We start from the raw sequence: 24092 nt of genomic DNA on the forward strand, positions 1-24092 counted from the left end.
CTTATAAAAAATTAAACAATTCAAGTCATAAGAGTAAAAAATTATTTCTAAATATTAAAAGAAAATCCATGGACCTTTGGAAACCCCAACCTTGCATCTAACACTTAATTTTTTTTTAAATATTTGTTTTAATAAAGAAAAAAAAATTAAGATAACAAATCACACTAAGATACCTTTTTACTAAAACAGAAAAAACAATGGGCCTAAAGAAAGGAGGGGTACAATGAAAACCCACATGGTGCAACCCATGATGATGAAGAGGAAGTCTAGGTACACGGGTTCAAATTGACCCGGATCCAGTTTGGCACACAAAAGAGTGAGAGGGACAACTCAAACCCTAATTTCCTCTTTGATTCACTCAGCCACTTCCATCTATTTTCAAACAAACACATAACTCCTTAGAAAACAAGCTAAACAAAATAATAACTATCTATCGAAACCCTTTTCCAATATGTTATCACCATTTCATTTCTTTCTTTTATCTACCCGTCGTTCTTACTTCTTTTTCACAAAACGCAAAAAGACCATGGATTAGCAGCTAATCCAAACTCAATATAAACAAAACAAACGCATACAAACCGCTATGAAACTAGGTCACAACACACAATGAAAATAGAAGCAGAAACTTCCATTTTGAACCCTAAGTTCACAAACTAAGCTAGCGCTTACAGCTCAACAATGTCGAACCTGGTGACGAAACAACGAACATACAATCGTAAGCACCAAACAAACGGTTGAAAGACAAACCACACAATCAGAAGCTCAAACAAGAAAACCCCACCCATAACAATCCAATACCCCAATCGTTTTTCAATATTCTCAGTGTTACAGAGGTACATAGAGAATAAAAAAAAGATAACAACAATTTCAAACGTAGTATGGAAATGAAAAAAAAGCACGCTACCTACACGAGAAAAAAGACTCAACACGAAATCTCAGGTTCTTTCTCTCCTTTGACTTTGTAACTTCTTCTTCTTCTGCCTTTCTTTTGTATTTTTTTGCTCGTTTTTCTTGCTGTTAGTGATAAGGGTTCAGATGAAAAAGATCAAGTTATTGACTCTTCTCTATTGACCCTTTTTATGCATACTAATGATATAGTCATCAATGATGACGAATCCATACTTCTTTCCATTGATAAAGGCAATTTTCACTGGTCCAAACAAATTTATGTGCAGAAGTCCTAAACGTCTAGAGGTAGAAACAACAATTTTCGCTTTGAAAGATGTTTTAGAAAACTTGTCTTTCTGACATGCTTCACAAAGAGCATCTGAAGCAAACTTCAGGTTGGGTAAGCCTCTGACTAATCCAAGCTTTTTTAGCTGAGAAATCCTTCTCATGCTAACATGGCCCAAACATTTGTGCCATACCCATTGCTCCTCATTAACATACATTAGACATTTTACATATTGATCCTCAAGATCAGAAAGTCTGATTTTATAAATGTTGTTCGTTCTTTTCCCGTTAAAAATGTATGTACCATCTTTCTGACTAACAACCTTACATGACTTTTGATTAAAAATGATATCATAGTCATTGTCACTAAATTGACTAATAGACAAAATGTTATGCATCAGACCATTAACTAAAAGAACATTAGTAATATAAGGAAGTTTACCTTTACCAATAGTTCTAGAACCAATGATCTTTCCTTTCTGGTTTCATCTGAAACCAACGAAGCCTCCAGGCTTAAGTTTCAAATCTTGGAACATAGACCTTTTACCTGTCATATGTCGCGAGCATCTACTGTCTAGGTACCATGACTGGTGTTTCAGCCGAGCTGCTAAGGATGCCTGCGTCATAAATTATTTTATCCTTAGGTATTCACTTTCTGGGCCCTCTCTTATTAGTTTTCTTAGAGTTTCTTACAACTTTGGATCTTTGTGCAAAAGGATAACCATGAGGAATTTGTGCATGATACTTAGGTTTCAAAACTGAGTTCTTACCCTTTGTATGTTTCTGTGTCTGTGCAGAAACATCAAGCTCAGTGCCAGCAGACACGAAATGCTCATAAAGAGGTTTTGGTTTTACCTCATGACTTTCATCAGGTTTTAAAGACTCCGTACAACCTAAATATTTCTTTCCATTTATGCTAACTCCATAGATCAAATAAGCCATTTTGCTTCTGTCTATGCTTTTAGCCAGAAAGTACTGGAATGCTTTGTCATATCTAATGACGCAATCAGTGCCAAAAGCTTCTGAGACGATTTCCTCCTCTAGTTTTGAAATTTTGCTTTTCAAATCAGAGTTGTTACTTTCTAAAGAAAATAATTTTTCATTTAGGGAGGAAATGTCTTTCTCAAGCTCAATGCGAGTTTCAGAAGCAACTACTTGGACTTGTTTAAGGTCCTTGTACTTACTCTGAAGATTCTGATGCTTTTCCAGCATTTCAGAGAGGCAAGATTCAAGATCAGAACGAGATAGGTTAGAAAATACCTATTCAGAATCAGAGTCTGAGTCTGATTCTGTCAGCACCTTGTCTTTTGGTTCTTCAGAACCTCCTGGATCATCTATAGTTGCCATCAATGCAACATTGGCTTTTTCTTCGTCAAAATCTTCTTCTTCGGATTCTAAGTCATCCCAAATAGCCATCAACCCCTTCTTGCCTTTAGAAAAATTCTTTTATCACAATTAGAACCAGAGCTCTAATGCCAATTGAAGGTGTGAAAAAAAGAAGAAATGGGGGTTCGAATTGGGTTTTACAAAACAAAAGCTTTTTTCCAACTCAAGAACACCACTTAAATGTTAATAACAAAGAGATAAAAACACAAGTATTTTTATCCTGGTTCACTTGAAACTCAAAGCTACTCCAGTTCACCCGCCAATGTGATTTCACCTTATACACAAGGACTTAATCCACTATAATTAACTGATTATAATAATTACAAAGAATAACCTTATTTGTCTTCTCAAGGATCTGACTATACCTTAGTCTGCTTAAGGAATCACAAAGAATACCCTTCTTTGTCTTCTCAAGGATCCGACTATACCCTAGCCTTCTTAAGGAATCAAACAAACAATTTGAATAATATTTTGTGTGTTACAAGTTGATAGCTTTTCACAAAGAAACAAACTTGTCAAGTTGTTGTAGCACCAACATATTTCTTCAAGTCACAAAGTCTCACTTATATAGCATAAGAAAAGAGATCGTTGAAGGGCAAAATGGGGAAACCAAATAGAGCAGATGCTCACTGTTGGATGGTGAAAGGAGTGATACTGCATACTGTCCTTCGCCCACAAAATCAGTGACAAGTGTGATGTATAGTACTGTCTGAAGGAAAAGGGCGATCCAAAACGCACCGGAATTTAAAAAAAAGTACTTCTCCTTTAATGATCCTTACGAATGGGCATGATCAGTGATAGAGTCATTACCTCTTGTGGCGATTGAAACCTTTGATGCAGATCTACAGAGCGATCACGAACGTTGAACGGTGATAACGCCTCTACTCAGTCCACACGAACGAATTCCTTCAATCTCAATGCTAGCTGCTACGAATGAAGGCTTTGAGTGAGAGATAGAGAGAGAGAGAAATGAAATTGCAACTGCACAAATGCTTCTGCATAAGGGTTCTATTTATAGAACCACTTGTGTGGGCTGCAAACTAAAAAGCCCACTTAAGTGTATGTGGCCCATATCTTATAATATGCCAAAATCACTTAAGCGCTTGGTACCTTACCATATTTCGAATTCTACTTAAGTACATTGTACCTTACGATATTCTACAATTCACTTAAGTGCAGCGTACCTTATGGTGTTCCTTAGTTACTCTATCTCTCATTAATCCGTCCTTTTGTGTGTGACCCTGTAGGTTTTCGCGGCATTGACAATTATATTAAATCACGTATTTAACATAATAAACAATGAGCGGTATCTAGCAACACATCAATGCTACCCAAGACACAAATATGTCATATGATTTGACAAATCCTTTTGTGATAATACTTATGTGTACAATTACCCCTTTGCCCCTATGTCTATATTAAACACAAGGCATAGACCGTGTCATCCTTTTCCAATTCAATATTGGACCCATAGACATTTATCCTGTTACGCATGTCCCTCAGCATGCTTTATGGAGTACCCATCAATTGTCTTTATAGTCATCTAGTTACGGACAACGTTTGATCAACAATAAGGCACTAGACTCTACATCTAGGGTCCATAGTGGTTTCAGGTCGAAAGGTGGTATACACCACTATCACCATGAGAATAACTTATGACACTTTGCATAACATTCTATATAGTATTCTCATAACGGATCAATCCAATATAAATATTACTCTTAATATTCATACCTATGTTTAAGACTTGATAACTCTTTATCCATGATCCATGAGATGTGATCATTAGTCTATATAGATAATAGTCTTAATGCTTTAATGTTATCCCACTTTACAACAAAGCTCGACTACAAATACTTTAAGAATAGTGTCCTTATGTTTAATGGGATCTCATGATTAAGTCACACTTGATACATTAAACGGACTAGCTATTTTAGGGACTTTATTAAACAAACATAATAAAGAAAAAACCTTTTATTATTAATAAATAATTCGATACAAGTATCAAAAGTATTGGCCTCTAGGGCTTACACCAACACTGTCTTTGTCCACGAAATCAAATAGTGGAAAGAATATTTGATTTGTACTATGTACTATTTGATCACGTACCCATTTGATCTTATCTTCAAGTTCATTGCTTCTGATAAAATTTGATGAAGCATGAAATGAAGAAACATAAAGCTGGATTAAGAAACTTTAGAATCTTTGGTCAGAACCTTGACAACGTCAGTAGTCTGGATTGAGATCTTCAATATCTTCAGAATCTACTGTCAGAACCTTGATAACCTCAACGTATGGCTTGATATATTTAGAATCTTCAGCTAAGTATCATAACTTCATAAGCTTGTCATTCTTCAGAAGCTTAGTGATCAGAGTCTCGTCCAGAAGCACAAACTGAGAGAATGTTGCAGCAGCAACATATCGTCTCCTCAGAAGCTTTTCAGGAGTGAATCAACATAGAAGCAGAAAGATCATTGCAACAACAACTTTGAACATCTTTCAGAACTTTTTATGATTGACGCAGAAGCGGAATCAAAACTCATCATTCAGAAACTGATGACGTAGCACGTCATATACTCAGAATCAAAACTGGCTATTAAAGCTACACAATAATAAACCATTAAGGTACCAAAGTTATTCTCACACAAATACAACATTGTTATCATCAAAACTCAAGGTATAAATGCAGAACCAAATCTTGTTCTAACAATGAACACCAACATTTCGATGATGAAGTTATATGGTGAAGATGAATTTACTATTAGGTATCTTCCTTTGATGCTTTTGGCATTGTCTCCACTTCCAAAAACTGTCATGACAGGAAAGTACGTAATACCTAGACATGTTCCCCAAAGAAGCCGACCACGGTGCCTTTAAGGTAGCAACTCAGATGTATCCATGTTCATGCCTTTGAAAGAATCCCAATATAGTATATCGGTAGAATTACCCATCTCGATTAACACCTTCTTGACGCTCTAATCATGAATTTGTACTTTTATGACCATTGAGTCATTCTCATGTGCCAGTATACCTTTCGAATCTCGTCTTGAAAAGATGACAGCGACGAGTCTTTCTTCCTTTTCTGAAAATAGCTTCTGGGAGACGTGCATTACTGACCGAACGTATCTCTTTCTAGCCGAGCTTGTTTCACCTCACCCATCAAAACCTCATGAGATGATGTTGAGTGTATGGAATGCTACCCTGGTTTCACGAACCTCCTCGGTACTCTTTCCCTTCTTGGTGGATGGATCTCTATGAGAAGGATCTCTCTTTCCTACCGATCCTTCGACATCTTTCACGTATGATAGCAACCGGCCTCTTTGGATCAAGATCTCAATTTATTTTGTTAGCTGATGACAATCTTCTGTAGGGTGGCCTCTCAAACGATGATAAGCACACCAAGAATTCTCGTATTTTCCCATCACGACGTTGGCCCTCTTGGGGAGACTAGGTTCTGGTATCAATTTGAGATAATATAGTCTGTGTAGGATATCCGTGTGTTTTGAATTGAGTGGAGTAAAGCTCTCGGCGAAGTTGTTGTATGGCCTCTAAGAAGGCTTCATTTCTGATCTGTCCCTCGACCCGACATGAGGTGATATATTTTGGGCCCAGACTCGTCATGCCAAGGTTGTACCTTCTCCTTAGCATCTTGGGATCTCTTCTCCATATTTCTTTCTTCACCCTTAATATAAAATTCTACTTTATTCATTACTTCATCCATGCTGATGGTCAGCTTTTACGCAAAAGACTCATTAAAATGGTCGGACTTTAGGCCGTTATGGAAGGCTCATACGAACATTTCCTGATTCGGATGAGAGACCTTTCTATGCTTGCTGGAAGAAAAGTGTTCTACCATCTTCCTTGTCAGATCCTGGTACTTGGAGATGGAGAATCTAGGAAAGCTCATGTACCAACATAAGGCTACATCTTTGAACGTTCCTGCCATGAGTTTGCACTTTAAAGAGTCGTAACCACTGACTATCTCCATTTGATTGTTAATTGAAATTATATACTCCAGTGGACCCCTTTTCCCGTCAAAGGATGGAAAAGGTGGTGGTTTGAAATTTTCGGGGACTTGATCACCCAAGATTTCTTCTAAAAAAGGTTAAGGATCTAAGAGTTCCTCTTCTGTTTATTCCTCCTAGTACTTTGTGTTTGCTGTAGTGTGTGAACACTCTCTTGTAAGGACTCATTCTGTTGGCGCAAACTCTCCATGATTTTCAAAAGTTGCACCATGTCTGGTGGAGTGCGAGGTTCACTCTTGCTGAGAGATGATCCAGTCATCGAGTTATTATGGTGTAAATGATGTTTTTGTGTGGTCTGAGAAAGTTTTATCGAGGCCCCATGGTGCTCGCCAAATGTTCCTGATAAAGACCTTTGGATAATCTCCCTGAAGCGAGTCAGGTGAGACCATAAATGCACTGTGAATTTGGTGTTACTTCGTTGTTCCTTTCTCCTTACCGAGGAGTCCTTTTATATCCATCAACTTCCAGAGATCACTTAAGAAGTTTCCCTTCAGTTTTCCTGATTAAATGATAATGATAATGTCCGCTGTCGTCATCATTGTCATGTAACGTCTTCTTTATCACCTTATGCAACGTCTCTGCAACCATGGAACTACCCCATAGTCATTACACTGACCACATATATCGTCGTCCCTTTGAGAACCCTACAACCCGAGCTCATACATGTATCACATGTAGCAACTCGGTAATCACTTACTTTTCATAAATAGCCGACATGGCAAATCGGTCACGATGACTGATAGTTCAGTTTTTTAGAATTTCCAAGGTGTACATCTATTTATAAAAGAACTATATGTATGAAATGATAATTGCATATTGGCACTTGGCACAATTAAATTATCACAATTATATTTTCCCATGCTGCAATGATTACACCTACATCATGTGGAAAAATGTATCCTTTAAATGCGCCAAATACCTAAAAATCATATGGAAAAGTTAAAAGGTACATTACATCATACTAAATTTCAAAAGTAAAGAAAGAGGAATAACCCAAAATTGCCTTCAGATCATATGGAGATTCCTCCACTACAGCTTACCATAAACTAAGATTTGAGGACCAAGGAACGACCCAATGACTAATATGTGGAGGTTAATCTTAGAGACTGGAACCGATTTAGGAAAAACATGTCCAAGACCGGTCATACCTGACTAAATCAACTCCTTACAACTGAGCCTCAAGAGGTGGTTTCTCTAAATCCCAACCAAGAAACCAATCATTAGTTGGTCCAATGGTGATTGACCCTGAACTTGGTAGGGAAGACTACTATTAAATCCCCCGCAACTACGAACGGGAAGGAGTTGGAACCACTTAATGTCAGAATTGACCTCTAAACTGAATTAGTCGGTCTAATGAGTCGTATACTAGTGGTGAAAAAAATCTCAATAAAAAAGATAGAAGAATAAGATCAACAAATAAATAGTCAAGGTCATAAAAGTCGAGTAATATTTCTCTAATATGTATTGGGATGTTTAATTTTAGATATGTGTCGAACACCACTACTTAATCAATTTTGGAGTATTGGGGCTTTCCATGTTTATGACTAGAAAACTAGTGTTTTTTAGTATGTAAAATAAAATTGTTAACAATTATGACACATTAATAATAGTTTTTTTACATTTCAATTTTATTGAAGTCATTTAAATATCCATTAAAAAATATAGTTTATACACGACAATTTTATTCACATAATTCATTAGTTAATTTGAATATTTTAATGAAAGTTTACACAATCATCATTAAATCATGTTCGGTCCATCAAAATAAAATTCAAAACATGTATTTGTCATCAATAAATATAAATAAAATACGAAATAAATATTTTCCATAAGTAAAAATACAAAGGATAAATGTATGTCATTGATAAGTATAATAAAACATACAACAAACTAGCACAAATACATAAAGAAGTGCAAGACAAATATTTTTTATTAATTAATATAAATACTTATGATAAATATTTGTCATTAATTAAGAAAAATACATGTTACATATTTATAACTAACAAATATTAGAAAAAATATGAGACACATACTTATTATTGACATATAAAAAATAGATAATAATAATAATTATTTTTTGTTAATAGTAGAAAAGCTTAGACAACTTTGTTACTAATAAATACTTAAAAAAAGTAAGTTCATTTTTGTCTTTATAAATATACACATAACATGTATATGTAACAAAATCATAACAAATATATTGAATAACTAGCTCCAATTCATTTAAAATTTACAAATGTTAATTCTAGCAATTTGATGCATCTATTAAAAAAGAAACTAAGATGTAAATGATTATTTCATTCAATTATGTTAAAAAAATAGTAATTTAATAAAAAATGTTTTAATTTTTATGTTGTTTAATTTCAATTATATCTATACAATTTTATATTTATTTTATTTAATTAATAAAAATATTATCTATCCATATTTTGCAAACACCTAATGTATTTTATATTTTTCTTTCCTTGAAATGGAACCAAAACTTTCCCTTCCTTTCTCTTATCTGTCTCTCTCTTTCATTGATGAACTAAATAGACCATTTAAATTAAGTGGTTAAGAAAAAATCAATTAAAACAACTAAATCAAACTGAAAAGATTGATTTTTTTTGTTCAATTTAAAAATCGAACTGAAACAATGAAAACTGAAATGGTTTGGTTCAGTTTTCGATTTAGTTTTTAAAAAACGTCAAACTAGGGAACCCAACTAATGACTATAATAACCCATTTATTTTTTATTCAACCCATTATGCCCAAATTTTGCACTCGTCCAACTTTTCTCCATCTTTGTTTATGCCTTATTTCTTTTAGCAAAACACGCAGCTAGCAACTAAACTCCAAACATACAAAGTAGAAATCCTAAATCACAAAAATTTGTTCACTATTTACTTAGGATACAAGCAACCTTTCTAACTAGAAAAATAGTGTAACACACACACACACACAAATATATATATATATATATATATATATATATATATATATATATATATATATATATATATATATATATATATATATATATATATATATATATATATATATATATATATATATCCCATACATGCATCATTTGAAACATACGAAACCAAGAATATACAAAGAGTTCTCTTCATCTTCAACATATGTTCTATACATACACATAAACAAATTACACATAATCATTTTTTGTTTGGGTTCCATCTAGAATAAGAGTTGATAATGTCCAATTTAGATTGCTGAATTGTAATTTGGGTTAAGAATCTTTCGGGGTTTCAAATAAGAAAAACAAGTTGGGGTTTTCCTTCAAGATCAATTGGTGATTTGAAGGTTTTGGACAATATTACACAAGTTTGATTCACTCGAGTGAAAGCTTCGAAGAAAGGTGAGTTTAGTTGAAGGAGTAACGGTAACCGGAGGATCATCTTGGTAAATCTTGGGTGACAACAATTCACAATTTGGATTCGATCAAGTGAAAACTTTGAAGAATGGGGTTTCTTGTAAAGGAGTAGCATGACATAGTGGATAAAATTGGTATTGTTGGATGAATTGATCAAGCTCAGTTCAAGGGCAGAGAAAGTGTTAGAATCAATATCAAACATAGGATTTATGGGGTTATATTGCTACATTTTCTTGTAAAACTACTTTTGCAAAGTAAGATTGATTATCTCAATTCGAGTTCGAATTGAGGACTGACGTACCCATAGAAAGGTCGATTGGGTAACTACCTAACCAAGTCCTTATCTACCCCCCCTCCTCTCTCTCTCTCTCTCTCTCTCTCTCTCTCTCTCTCTCTCTCTCTCTCTCTTTTTTTATTTGCAAATTTGAATTCGTTGATTGTGCAATCAATACGTTCGGTTAAACTTTTCAAAAACATTTTATTTAGTTGATCACAATATATTATATTCTGGTTGAATTTGAAAATCAACAAAGCCATACAAAATTATTTACAAAATTGATTGCACAAAAGGTTTTTGATAATTTATCTCAATTACGTTTTTGTGTATTTTGTCATTGGAAATAGACTTCACTTTTATTGTAGCATTCAAATGTTGTTGTTAAAATTATATTGATAATTTTTTTATCATTACCATAACTTGATTCTATATACGAATATCCAGGCTTTTCGATAGCGGCTCGGTTTAGACGATTCGATCAGGGTCACTTCTGCTAGCCGGTAAAATTTTCAAAATAATTTTTGTAAAGTTTTCTAACTTGGGATCTATTCACCCACCTCTAGATAAGTCGCCTTTGTCTAAAAGAGACTTGGTAAACATATAAGCCAATTGATCTTCAGATTTGACAAATTATATGGTTATTTCTCATGAAAATACTTTGTCTCTTACATAGTGACAATCTATTTCTATGTGCTTGGTCAATTCATGAAAACCTGATTGGATGCAATATGGAGTGCCACTTGATTGTCGCATATGAGTTTTTATGGCCTGAAGGTTTCCCAACCTAAGTTCTTTGAGAAAATTCTTAAGCCATGCAAGTCCTTTGAGTCTGCTGACATAACACGATATTCAGTTTCAGCACTAGATAGTGCAATTGTGTTTTTTTCTTGCTCCTCCATGAGATCATATTTTCCCTAAAAAGAACACAATATCCAGAAGTGGATCTCCTATCCGACGATGATCCTGCCCAGTCTGCATCTGAATAACAAGTGATTTTAGAATCACCCTTATCTTCATATGATAGCCCACTTCCTGGTGCATTCTTTATATATATATATATGAGAATCCAAATAACTACATTCCAATGAGTATCACAAGGAGCATTCAGGAATTGGCTCACAATGCTCACTGCAAAAGTAATACCTGGTCTGGTGACGGTAAGATAATTGAGTCAACCTACTAGACATCAATATTTTCTCGGGTCTTATAATAACTTCCCCTGACCCGAAAGAAGCTTGACGTTGGGATCCATATGAGTATCAATTGGAGGACAGTCAAGCATACCAATTTCAGTTAGGATGTCTAATGCATACTTACATTGGTTAATTGCAATGCCTGATGAGGACTGAGCAACTTCAATACCTAAGAAGTATCTGAAGGAACCAAAATCTTTTGTCTGGAATTTTTTGAAAAGATGAGTTTTGAGTCGTTGGATACCCTTTGTATCTTCTTCAGTGAGAACAATGTCATCAACATATACCACAAGAAGATGCACTGACCGGTGAAGGAATGAAGGAAGAAAACCGAGTGATCTGGTTCACATTTAGTCATACCAAACTGTATCAAGGTAGAGCTGAAGTGACCAAACCAAGCATGCGGAGACTGTTTCATCCCACAAAGAGATCAATGAAGCCGACAAACAAGTATTGAATTGCCAGGAACAGTAAAACTTATAGATTGATCCATATACACTTCCTTCTCCAATTATTCGTGTAAAAAGGAATTTTTAATGTCCAAATTATAAAGCGATAAATGATTAATAGCAGCCATTGCAAGGAAGAGACAAATTGAACTAATTTTGGCCATTGGAGAAAAATTGTCACCATAATCAATGCCAAATATATGTGTGTATCCCTTGGCTACCAAACGAGCTTTGAAATGATCAATCTAATTAACTGGTCCAACTTTCACTGTATAAAACCATCGACATCCCACTGTAGTTTTGTCTGAAGGTAGAGTAACAATGTCCCAAGTGTTATTTGAATGCAATGCAACCATCTCTTTAACCATCGCCTGACGCCAATTATGATCAATCATATCTTCATCCGTAGACTTAGGAATACACACAAAGTCCAAGTTCAGGTGACATAGCTGGAGGAACAATTGGAGCAGGAGATGGTGCTGGTGGATCAATATCATCTCTAACTTCCGATAGACGAGGTACCCATTGCTGATAGACCTGCAATTAAAGTTTAATGAGTGTGAGGATGGAATAAGGGATATCTCGAACATCTAAATTACAAATCTCATCGGGTGACACAGAGGCATAGAAAAAAGGGGAACCTTCAAAGAATGTAACATCAGAGGAAATAATGTATCGTTGAAGTTAAGGATAAAAACAACTATATCCCTTTTGTACACGTGAGTAGACTAGAAAAATATATTTGAGAGATTTGGCGGGAAGTTTGTATTTACCCGGACTAAGATAATGAATAAAGCATGTGCAATCAAAAACTCGAATAAGAATGGGGTAGAGATCATATTGTGGATTCAAGATAGAGTATGGAATCTGATCTTGAAGGACCGATGAAGGAATTCAATTGATAAGGTAACATGATGTGGGGAGAGCATCCCCCCAAAAATGAGAAGGTGCATTATGGTGAAGTAAAAGAGTCTATGCGATTTTAACTAAATAACGATTCTTTCGTTCAGCAACACCGTTCTGTTGTGGTGTATGAGCAAATGATGATTGGTGAATAATTCCTTGTGATGTTAAAAAAGATTGAAACTGGGATGACATGTATTCACGAGCATTATCAGTGCGTAAAATTTTAATGGAAGTGTTAAACTGGTTTTTAATTTCAGCATAAAACTCTTAGAATATACGGAAAACATCTGAACAATTTTTCATTAGAAATAACCAAGTGAATCGTGAGAAATCATTGATGAAAGTTACAAAGTAATAATATCCTAAAGTAGACTTTACACGACTAGGACCCCAAATATCAAAGTGAACTAAAGTAAAAGGTGATGCAATACTTTTACGTACTCGTTGATAATAAGTACTACGAGTATGTTTGCCTAATTGATAGGACTGACACTTAAAAGATGAAAGCTTAGAAAAACTAGGAACTAAAATATGCATTTTATTAAGACTAGGTAACCAAAATGTCGGTGTATAAGGTCTTGAGAAGCAATAGAAGCACATGCCACCGATGAAGATAGATGATATAATCCTCTAGATTCAGTCACTGCTCCAATCACCCGTCCTGTACGTCGATCCTGAACATAAACAAAATTATCATTAAAAAGGACTGAACAATCAAGAGTACGAGTAAGCTTGTGAACATATATTAGATTAAAAGGACAACCAGGAATATAAAGGTTAGACTCTAAAGGCAAGTTTGGAAGTGGATGTGCCTGACCAATGCCTTGAACTTTGATTTTAGAGCCATCTGCCATAGTGACAGAAGACCAAGAATCAGAAAAAGACAAGTGAGATAAAAGAGAATTATTACCAGTCATATGATCAAAGGCACCAGAGTCAAGGTCCCAAGGACCAAGAGACGATGTAGAGATAAAGGCTACATGATTACCCAACTGAGAAACAACAGCAAATGATGATGGTTGATGGGCTACTTTGAATTGAAGGAAATCATTGTAACTAGCGACGGGAATAGTAACGTCTTTCATGATATCTGATTGAGCAACGACAATGACCCGTGGTTGTCGTTATTGTTCTCTTGCCTTTGTACGATAATCGACTTCAATGTGACAGTAATGATTGCAATAGTTACAATGAATACCATGACGATGTTAACCCCGTCCTCTGGTTCGTCCACCATGACCATGATAGTGGGAAGGAAGAGCCGATGACTCAGTGGGAGATGGAGTAGAAACCGATCCAAAAGCATGAGGTGTAGCCAAGGGCAACCGTTGTTCATTAACTGCTTCATAGTTAAGAATATTGGATCCTGATAAAATATGGTTCCAAACGGAATCAAGTTCTGATGATAGTCCGACAAGTGCCACGATCATGAAATACTTGCTTTGTTGTTCAACAGAAGTTGATACATCTTTTGTAAAAGGCATTAGGGTTGTGAAATTTTCCTATAACGCATCAAGCTTACTCAGATAGACTTGCATATCTATATTCTCCAATTTCAAAGAGTTAAGTTTGGCGATGACACTGTAAAGATTATAGAAATCATTAGAAAAGATTTTCTTAGCGTTTTCTGAAACCTCATAACAAGTGGTAAAGGCTTGGTACTGTGCTTGGATATTAGTTGCTATGGAAAACCATAACACAGTGCATAAAGAAACATGAGTTTGTTTCCATTTGTCCCGTTTGATGGTGGGAATACTGTCTGATTTTGTAGTTAAGTGATCCTCATATCCTTGACCGTGAAACCACATTTTGACAGCACCAACCCATATGTTGTAGTTGGTTGTTCCGGTTAGTTTCTCACACGGGATAAGTGGAACCTTAGTGAACATGACGCAATCGATATCTCCCATGATATTTGATGGTGTGAAACAAAAAACCGAGAGTAGATCTGGAAAGAGCGCATGAAGGCGGTGCCAGCAACGAAATCGACGATGAGAGGGGCGACGGGATACGCTGCCACGCGCGGCTGGTAAGGAGGCGCGTGAGATTTATGCGCGGGAGGAGTGAAAGTGCGTGGACTAGCGGGAGGAGGCACGGTTTTTGGATTCCGGCCGATCGGAAGGAGACGAGTCCGACAATATGATTATCTCACCGAAAGATCTTTGGGAATGGCATTAACGCTCGTGACATTGTCGTGGCTGACCAGATATTTATGGAGAAAGGAAAATGTTTTGAATGAAAGACAGTAGGTCAACCAACTCTAGATACCATGATGTGATTGCATTTCTATGTGTCGAATATGATCAAAAATATTGTATATTTATATACAAATATGGTTATACACAATAGGTAATAATATAATTTACACTTATAACTAATTGAATATCAATAAATACTAATTGATTGATAAAAGATTTTCAACGATATAAAAATTCACATGAATTCATGATATTAAAAGAAAAGTTGAAAAAATGAAAGTGAATTCTGATACATCGATCAAATTGTACCGTAGTTTATATACAAAAGTTAGTTATTCACCTGTTACTTCGAATACAAAAAATCTTCCTAACTAGCTTAAAAAAAAGTGTAACAGTATAAGTAACCGTAACTACCACTAAATACGTTAAGATCTCTTGACTAAGATACAATTACAATGTAGCTTTCATACAGAAGAATTGGAACTGATAAACACTTTCTTTACAAACTAACAAGACAAGATTTAATTAAGCAGCAAATTATCTTTGGTCAAACCCGCTCAATTGTGCTAGCTAGAAATATTAGAAATATGTAGCATTCTTAATTTGAGATGAAGGTATATGTGACGTGCCATTGTGGCAGGAGTTTGTTGAGAATGCCAAAAACTAGCGAAGCGATAAGAGTAGAAGCAACAATTTACAAGATCGTATTAACGGCTGTGTGTATGACCACATGAAATAAAAGTCAATCTTGATAGGGATATATCTAAATTTGAGATTTATTCTATGTTTGGTAAATTAATTTTCTAACGTATAACATATGTTTTATAAATTCATTGTACCAGAATAGAGAACTGCTCTGTGTCATTATTTATATATAAAATAATTGAAGTTTTTTGTTTCTCCACTCTATAATTTTTTAATATATTTATTATTATTATTTAAGTATTATATTTAAGAATGAGAATGAAGAACATTTGAGCAGGATATTATAATATACATTTCTATATTCGTGATTTGGAAGAATACTCGTATCCAAATTCATATCCATTTGGACGTCAAAGTTACCACCCGTATCCCATACTTTATGGATACGTAAATACTTACACCTATACGTTACTCGTATTCTTATTAAAAGTAAATAGATAAATTATAAAATATCATATCATTTAAAATTTTAAAAACATTAAAAAGTTTAAAAAAAAATTATTATTGAAATAAAAGAACATTTATATTAAATACATGTTAGTTTAACATTGATATACTTTTTAAAATTTATAGCCATACATTTTTATATAATAATATAAATTAAAATATATAAATATAAATTAAAATGCATAAATATATATTGTGCGTGTATTAGAAGGGGTGAATACCAATGTGTCCATATCGACACACATATCCGTTTATTTTTATAGATAATTATCGTAACCCATGTCCATACCAATTTTTATGGATTTTTAACTTATCCATCGTAGATAATTTTGTAGATACCCATTGGAGATGAGTCAAATTGTCATCCTTAATTATATTTTTTATATTAATATTATAAATTTATTTTGAAAGATTAACAATCAAATTGAATATAATTTAACCGAACCGACATAATGCTTTTACACATTTCTTCCTAACAACTCAATTGTTTGGAAGGTTAAGACTCTGAACTCGACACTAACTATGTCTAAGCCTATAACTTAATTGTGAATCCCGCTATGATGCATAAGTACGGGTACGATACCCAGTGCAGGTACTAGTGCCGGTATGAGATACAATTTTTTTAAAATATTAATACGTTAATATGAAATAAATATTTTCTATAAAATACATGAGTAGAGAACTAAATTGTTAGGTTCATAACAAAACACCGCTATAAAAGTTTTAAAAAATAAAAAATAATGTTAAGATATAATAACAAAGAAATTAAAACACATAAATATACTATATTAATATTTTAGAAAACCACAAATTTTATTCAAAATCAAATAATGAGAAAAAATAAAGTATCACGACTACGATACGAGTACCCGGTACAAGTGCATACTCGTTACCGATAATTCACCATTTTAGAAGTACCCATGCTTTAGAGAAATCTTGCAACCCATTATTTGAGTCCAAAGCCCACAGGTATCTACAAGCACACATGGTCTTCCTAGTAAACCATATACCTAGTCAGTCGAAGACTTAATAATCACCACTCACACACCCATTATAAAATGGGAGGCTACTAATTGTTATCAGAGTAAGATGGTTACCTTGAAGGCTACGATCGAGATGTGAGTATCTTCCATCTACCATGATAAATAAGGGATCCATCATGAACCCTAGTCGTTGTTGCATCTCGAAAAATATGATCATTCACGAAGTCGCAGAAAAAAATAGTTCAAACAGAATCGCCACCGAACTTTATTTATTCCAATGAAGGAAAGGGAAAATATCGATAAAACCCTTAAAATAAAAAAGAAGATGGTCTTAGTAACCAAATTCAGGTACGAGAGTTGATTACGCAAGGGGAAGGTATTAGCACCCCTCACGTCTGTTGTACTAAACGGGAACCTTTTAGTTAAACTTGGGATTGAATGTTAGCTTATATTAATTGTTTTCTTTGAGTAATAAAATGTGTAAAAGGAAAAGAAAACGGGTCGCAAAGATATTTTTATTAGGGTGCTTGATGAGATTGCGGGTCTCGCTCCTACGTATCCTCGGGTATAATGAGGATTTCAAAGCTTCGTAGTTCGGGGTGAAGACTAAGTTTTGTTGGCTGGTTTGTTTTAATGAACAAGTATTTAGATCGCATTCTAACGGTTAAACGTTGCTTGTCCTTGCAATCTGAGGCTTAAAGCGTTGGTCTATATTCGCGTTAGAATGGACTAAACAATGTTCTTTTGAAAAAGAGTTTTCTATTAATTAAAGTTTGTTAGATTGAACATGTGTTTAGATCGCATTCTAAAGGTTAAATATTGGCTTGCATGCGGTGGAGACTTAAGCGCTAGTTTGTATACACATTAGGAAATATTAACAAATATTCTCTTGTGAAAGATTTTCTATCGCACGTGGGCAAGAAAATAAGTTTGATGTGTTTGAGTTTTTCAAGAGAATGACGAATACTCGGTGAGAACGAGACGTGGGTCTCGGGACCAATTATTCAGAGTTTTACTGGAATACTAGACTCCAATGATATCTTTTTCATTCAATGTGATTATGAAATTTGTTTGATGGACAACGAATATTTAAGATGATTGTTCAAAGGTTCTACTGGAGTGTTAGACTACAACAATCTCTCTTTTTGTCTAAGTTTAGATTAAGGGTTTTAGAAACAAAAGAGTGAACGAACGAATAACACAAGACGTGTGCCTCGAGAGCGATCATTCGAGGAGTCAAAGAATGCGAGACTCCAAGGATTCTCTTTTTTTGTGCTTGTTTAAGAAAAGATTTTTAACGTTATGTTTAATTGGGAAAATATTTGAATCGAATTGAGAATGATTCAATCGAGTTTGAAATAAAACACTTGGTGTTGAACCAAAATTAAGTTTATTTTAAATTATATTATCGATTGCTAATTAGTTCCGAAGATGATTATAAAATGATGAATAATAATTAAATAATTAAATAACTAAACAATCAAATGAGCATTATTAATTAATTAGGATGTTTTTAATAAATAAATTAATTAAGGCAACATATAATGATTAATATAATTAATTAATCGAATTAATCACGAATAATGTTAACTAAACTTAAATATCAAAATAAAAAAGTCTAATTTATTAAATGAAAAGAGAGACTAAACAAACGAGGGTGCATTAGAAACATAGGGTAGGTTTGCAAAAGAATTCCACACGGGTTGGGCCCTCAATGGCCCAAACTCTACATTCCAGGCCAAACGCTAATATGAACTAAACAAAATGAAGGAAAATGGAGGACAAAGGGTGACCACCCCCTCTATCCTTAGATCCACACAGATACAACCTTGGAAATGAAAAAACAAATCCCATTGATAGTTAATGATCATGATGATGGTAAAAAGAAAAAAATTGGAAAATTTAATAGGCCACCACCCACCTTTCTCATCACCCTCTGCACACGCTTTCCATAAAAAAGATAAAAAGAAAGTGAATATAAAGTGTACAACAATTCAAACTTATCATCCCAGACTAGGGGTGGACATAAACCGCCCACCCGGCCCAACCCGGTGAAACCCGAAAAAAAAAGAATTTGGGCGAGTTGGATCGGGCCAACGGGTCAACCGGGTTACCGAACCGGGTTACAGGGGGTTCAAAAGAACGGGTCGGGTACCAAAAATGGACCCACGGTTACCCAGACCCTCTCATCTACGAAACACCGCTCTTTCCTTTCCATCTCTTGTTCTCACTTCTCTCACTCTCGTTTTTCCTTTCCATTTCCCTTACTCTCTCGTTCCCTCACTCCACTCGTTCCAGACCTTTCACTCTTTCATTCCAGTTAGTAAGTCTTAGTTTCACACACTCTCCGTTAAATCACTCTTAGTTAGGATTTTTTAATTAGGGTTTCTGAATCTAAGGTTTTTAATTTAGGGTTTATAATGATTGTTGTTGTTACAGGTGATTAAAGGCTTTGGACCAGTTCTCTCACTCTACAGGTGATTAGAGTTTGTGTTTTTTTTGCTTATATTGTTGTTGTTTCGATGAATCTCTTTGTTCTCTCTAACTCTCTAACTTAAAAACTTGATTTGTGCATAATATTTGATTACTATGGGTTGACCTTTGGAAACTGGAATGTGACTTTTGCTACCCCTGCATGAACCGTGATTTTTGGAACTTAGGGTTGATCTTCACACCCTGCTTCAAAATCAGTGCTTCCTTTGTTTCAACCTCACTTTTTTCTTTTCTTTTTTTCTGGTTTTTCGTTTACGTTACAGAAATCACGGTTATTGTTTTTCTTTTCTTCTTCTCTACATGATTAGCTTCACCATAACGCATGCTTCATTATTCATGTTCTAGCTTCTTGTCGTTTTGCAAAAGCCTCTAGAAACTTCTCTTACTTGTGAGTGGAAATATGTTGCTTTCTAATGGAGAAGACCAGACTCAGCTGCTGCCTTCAGAAACTGAAACTCAGGTTTCAAACTCTGATTCAGTTGAAGGGTTATTATTGGTTTCAAAAGTTTACACTGATGTGGCTGTTGTTCCTGAGCAACAAAACAACGAGATTCAACACTTGATATCCAATTTACAAAGTATAGATAAATTAGAAATCTTTTTATTTCCTTTTTTGGTTTTTGTTGAATTAAATATGTGAAAGTGAAATAAATGTTGCTGATTTTGTTTTGTTTTATGCAGGAGAGGTTGAGGAACTGAGGCTGAAGCAGAGAGTAGTGGATGGAAAGAGGAGACAAGCATTGAGTAAGATATTGGATATCAAAGGTAGAGTCTTAATTGGGGTTTCTATTATATGTTAATATGTTATTTTTATTAGAGGGTTGGAAATTTTCATTTTGTTATTCAGGGAGCATTAGAGTGTTTTGTAGGATCCGACCGAATCTTTCGAAAGAGAAGAGAAGAAATTATGAACCTGTATCAGCTGAATCAGAGAGAGTTCGAGTTAAGTTTGGTGGGACAAGGAAAGAGTTTGCGTTTGATAAGGTTTTTCATCAAGATACAACTCAAGGTTAGTACTCTATCAAATTCCATTTTGTTGTGTTACCTAATTTTAATTATTTGATATTTGTACCAAATTTTACTGTGTTTACCATTGTATGAACATCTGCAGAAAGTGTTTTTGTTGAACTGGAGCCAATTCTAAGATCTGCAATGGACGGGCACAATGTGTGCGTTTTCGCTTATGGTCAAACCGGCACAGGCAAGACATTCACCATGGTCAGTGATGTCAAAATTGTGTTCATCTACTAATTAATGTTATCCAATGTATGTTGTGGTTTCTGATTGTATATGATTAATTTTAGGATGGTACAAATGAGCAGTTAGGGATTATTCCTCGAGCTATTGAAGAACTCTTTTGTCAAGCGTCAATGGATGCTTCGTCCTCTTTTACTTTTTCAATGAGTATGTTGGAAGTTTACATGGGCCATGTCAGGGATCTGCTGTCTCCAAGACAGTCTTGTAGAACACATGAACCTCTCATTAAGTGGTAACCTTTTTACTTTTTTTCACTAAAACTTGATTCTGCCTAAAAGATAATTGAATATAAGTTGACTTATTTATGTAAAACTGGGATAATCAATAAATTTGAGGCTAAAAATCAATTGTAGAGGCAAAAATTTCAGATTCTAGCTTCAAGTTAGAATCAATTCTACTTGAGAACATTGTGGCTCACCAACTACTTTTACAGCAATCTCAACATCCAAACAGATCCAAAGGGATTGGTGGAAATTGAGGGTCTCTCAGAAGTGCAAATTTCCGAGAGTGCTAAAGCAAGATGGTGGTACAACAAAGGAAAACGATTCAGATCAACCTCGTGGACAAATGTAAACCAGGCATCAAGCAGGTCGCACTGGTGAGTCACAGTTCTAATTAGATACTCCAAAACATTTTCATGGTTTTCTCTGCTTGATAGTTACTTTATCTGTTTAGCTTTATATATCTAGCTTGACAAGGATAAACATATTTAGACGTGGGGATTCTTCCGAAGCCAAAAGCGAAACAAGTAAGTTGTGGATGGTTGATCTTGGAGGCAGCGAACGATTGCTAAAAACCGGGGCCAGAGGACTAACACTTGACGAAGGTTGTGCTATTAATCTTTCTCTTTCAGCTCTAGCTGATGTCCTTGCAGCTTTGAAGAGAAAGAGGTGTCATGTGCCTTACAGGCAAGTATTTTGCCGCTGTTATTGATTAACAGCATAAAAAGCTTTACTCTGACAATGTTTCAAAACTAGCCTCGTCAAGGTATCACATAATTTTATGTTTCTTTGTTTGCAGAAATAGCAAGCTGACCCAGCTACTGAGAGATTCTCTCGGTATGATACTGCTTTCTTCTCTAAATTGCAAATACAATCAACTTTTGCGTAGAAAATAATGAGTAATTGAGAGACTAGAGTAAGAACAATGAGACATCTGAATGAACCAACCATGTGCAGATGTAATATGGACAGTCAACTGTTTGATATACTTTCAAAAGTTCTCTTGTTTCTCATGTAGTTTGAGTTTTTGTATATGATACAATGGTTGTAATTTATTAATTTCTTTTTAAGGTCTGTGTGGAAGTAGCATAACAGTTGTTATTTTGGATTGAAGTTTTTGATACTTTGAATTTATTTTGAATCTAAATTGTAGTAATTTGTAGCTCAAAATATTATCAAAATGTATTATTGGGCTCAAAATAATATCAACCCAATAAAACCGATTAAACCGATTGCATAACCCGCAACCCGTCCTAACCCAACCCGTCCAAACCGATTACAAAAATGGGCGAAAATGGGCTTATATGGCTTAACCGAGGGTTGGGATGGGTGAGGCTTTTGGGCCCGAAACTGCCCAACCCGACCCGTTGTCCAGCCCTATCCCAGACCTTTCCTCTCAGAATCTCCTTTTCCTCCCTCTCTCCTTTCAAAAAGGACATTGAGACCCACTTCGTAAAACAAAATCAGAACGCCACAATGTTAAAGAACAAAGGATGCACGTGTTCCTCATCAGAACCCACCCAGATTCATTCTAAAAATACGTAAAGCATGAACTTTCCAACATCAAAATCAACCAAAAATCTCACTCTAAACATAAACCCTCATTCAATTTCAAAAGGAAATACATGAAGCAAAACCTAATTTCATACAAATTTCAAATCATCATTTCAAACCAACATAGACAAACAAATAACTACAATAATCAACAAAAGGCAACAAGAAAACAAAGAGGAATGGGAAGAAGAAGATAGAGAGAGGTCTCACTAGAGTTTTGAAGCTCTGAAGAGTTTTTTCGGGACAACTTTAAGGTACGATATATAAGCTCTCTTTTTGTCTGCGTGTTTTAGCTTGCTTCTTCTTCCTCTTCTCCGAGTCCCCTCTCTGTGGATCCTCTAGGTCTAGATTGAATAACTTAGTTGCGCTGCTTGTTAATGTAGGTCTAGCTTAGAGCAAACTCATGTTCTAATATTGAATATGAGTAACTCTTAATTTTTTGAGCTTTGGTGATTAATAGTTGTGAGGGGAACTTTGAGCCAAATAGTGTTAGGTTTTTTCTGTCCTCTGTGAAGAATCAGGTGACCCTCTTTTATAATGGATTAAAATGGGGATTAATATCAAATGAGACTCGTGTGAGTCTCCTCCCACAAGTGTGTGGGATTTTTTGTGAATGAAAAAATCGTGTGAGAGGAAGATATTCTGCTGACTGTGTGAGGATTGAGTGGATAATTCTGCTAGAGGTTGAGGTTTTCATCCCTGAAATTGTGGGCTTAGGGGAGTAATTTGTGAGTTTGTTTGATATCCAATGTGCACAACTTTGTGTACTTTTCACTGTAAATATTGTTACCGTTGTAATAAAAAATGCTATCACTAACGTAACTAGTTAAAGATTATTTTACTAGTGTGTTTTTACTAATGTATGTACGCTTTATGCTTGGATGCTGAATGTTTTTTTGTTTTGTTTTCATGTAGTGTTGATGGTGTTGATAAGCAGGGAGCATGGGTGAATGTAGGATGCAACACTATACGTGAAAGCATGAAGCTGCAACAAGCGCTTAATGTTGTTAATTATATTTTTTGCAATGTTTGTAAAAGTGTAAAAGCAAAAAAATTGTGTATTTTTGTGTGTGTAAAATATGATAAAAATGTAAATAAAAAGAAACTTTAATCTAATTTATATTTTTTGGTATAGATAGTTTTAAATTTGCATGACATTTAGTAATAAATTGATAAACAAAAACAAATGAAAAATACTCTGAATGTAATTAATAATAAAATTTTTATGAAAAAAAATGTTTTTTTTAAATGTTTAAGAAATGCTTTAGAACAACCACAAGCTAAATTCAAATTAAACTAAAAGGGACGGCTAAAAAATACAAATGCCACCTAGATGAACCAAAATCAAAGTTAACAGTGACCTTGACTTTACTTCAAATTCAAATTAGAGAATGACGCATGATGCAAATGAAAATTATTAAAACAATGAGAAAAGTAAGAAAGTAT

At 34.8% G+C, this 24092-nt stretch overlaps 1 protein-coding gene across 3 annotated transcripts; it reads left to right on the plus strand.

Moving 5' to 3' along the window:
- The first annotated feature begins 341 nt into the window (after nucleotides 1-341).
- On the plus strand, nucleotides 342-23714 carry LOC127119456 (kinesin-like protein KIN-14U). 3 transcript variants are annotated; one of them, XM_051049687.1, is made up of 11 exons: nucleotides 844-939; nucleotides 19561-19598; nucleotides 19960-20192; nucleotides 20296-20379; nucleotides 20462-20623; nucleotides 20726-20832; nucleotides 20919-21103; nucleotides 21305-21469; nucleotides 21561-21779; nucleotides 21892-22900; nucleotides 23562-23714. In XM_051049687.1, exons 3-10 carry the CDS (start codon nucleotides 20015-20017, stop codon nucleotides 21986-21988), a joined length of 1197 nt encoding a protein of 398 aa, XP_050905644.1. In that variant the 5' UTR covers nucleotides 844-939; nucleotides 19561-19598; nucleotides 19960-20014; the 3' UTR covers nucleotides 21989-22900; nucleotides 23562-23714. The 3 variants fall into 3 exon arrangements, with proteins under 3 accessions (XP_050905645.1, XP_050905644.1, XP_050905646.1); XM_051049688.1 differs by lacking the exons at nucleotides 19561-19598; nucleotides 19960-20192 and having other exon boundaries at nucleotides 342-939; XM_051049689.1 differs by lacking the exons at nucleotides 21892-22900; nucleotides 23562-23714 and having other exon boundaries at nucleotides 848-939; nucleotides 21547-21703.
- Nucleotides 23715-24092: the final 378 nt, after the last annotated feature.

This window comes from Lathyrus oleraceus, chromosome 2, assembly GCF_024323335.1.
Source record: "Lathyrus oleraceus cultivar Zhongwan6 chromosome 2, CAAS_Psat_ZW6_1.0, whole genome shotgun sequence".
In the NCBI taxonomy this organism is placed as follows: domain Eukaryota; kingdom Viridiplantae; phylum Streptophyta; class Magnoliopsida; order Fabales; family Fabaceae; genus Lathyrus; species Lathyrus oleraceus.

Coding starts and splice junctions, on each gene's coding strand:
- LOC127119456 (XM_051049687.1), top strand. CDS start 20,015: ATGTTGCTTTCTAATGGAGAAGACCAGACTCAGCTGCTGCCTTCAGAA. Junction 20,624..20,725: donor TCATCAAGATACAACTCAAG/GTTAGTACTCTA, acceptor GAACATCTGCAG/AAAGTGTTTTTGTTGAACTG. Junction 21,104..21,304: donor CATGAACCTCTCATTAAGTG/GTAACCTTTTTA, acceptor CTACTTTTACAG/CAATCTCAACATCCAAACAG.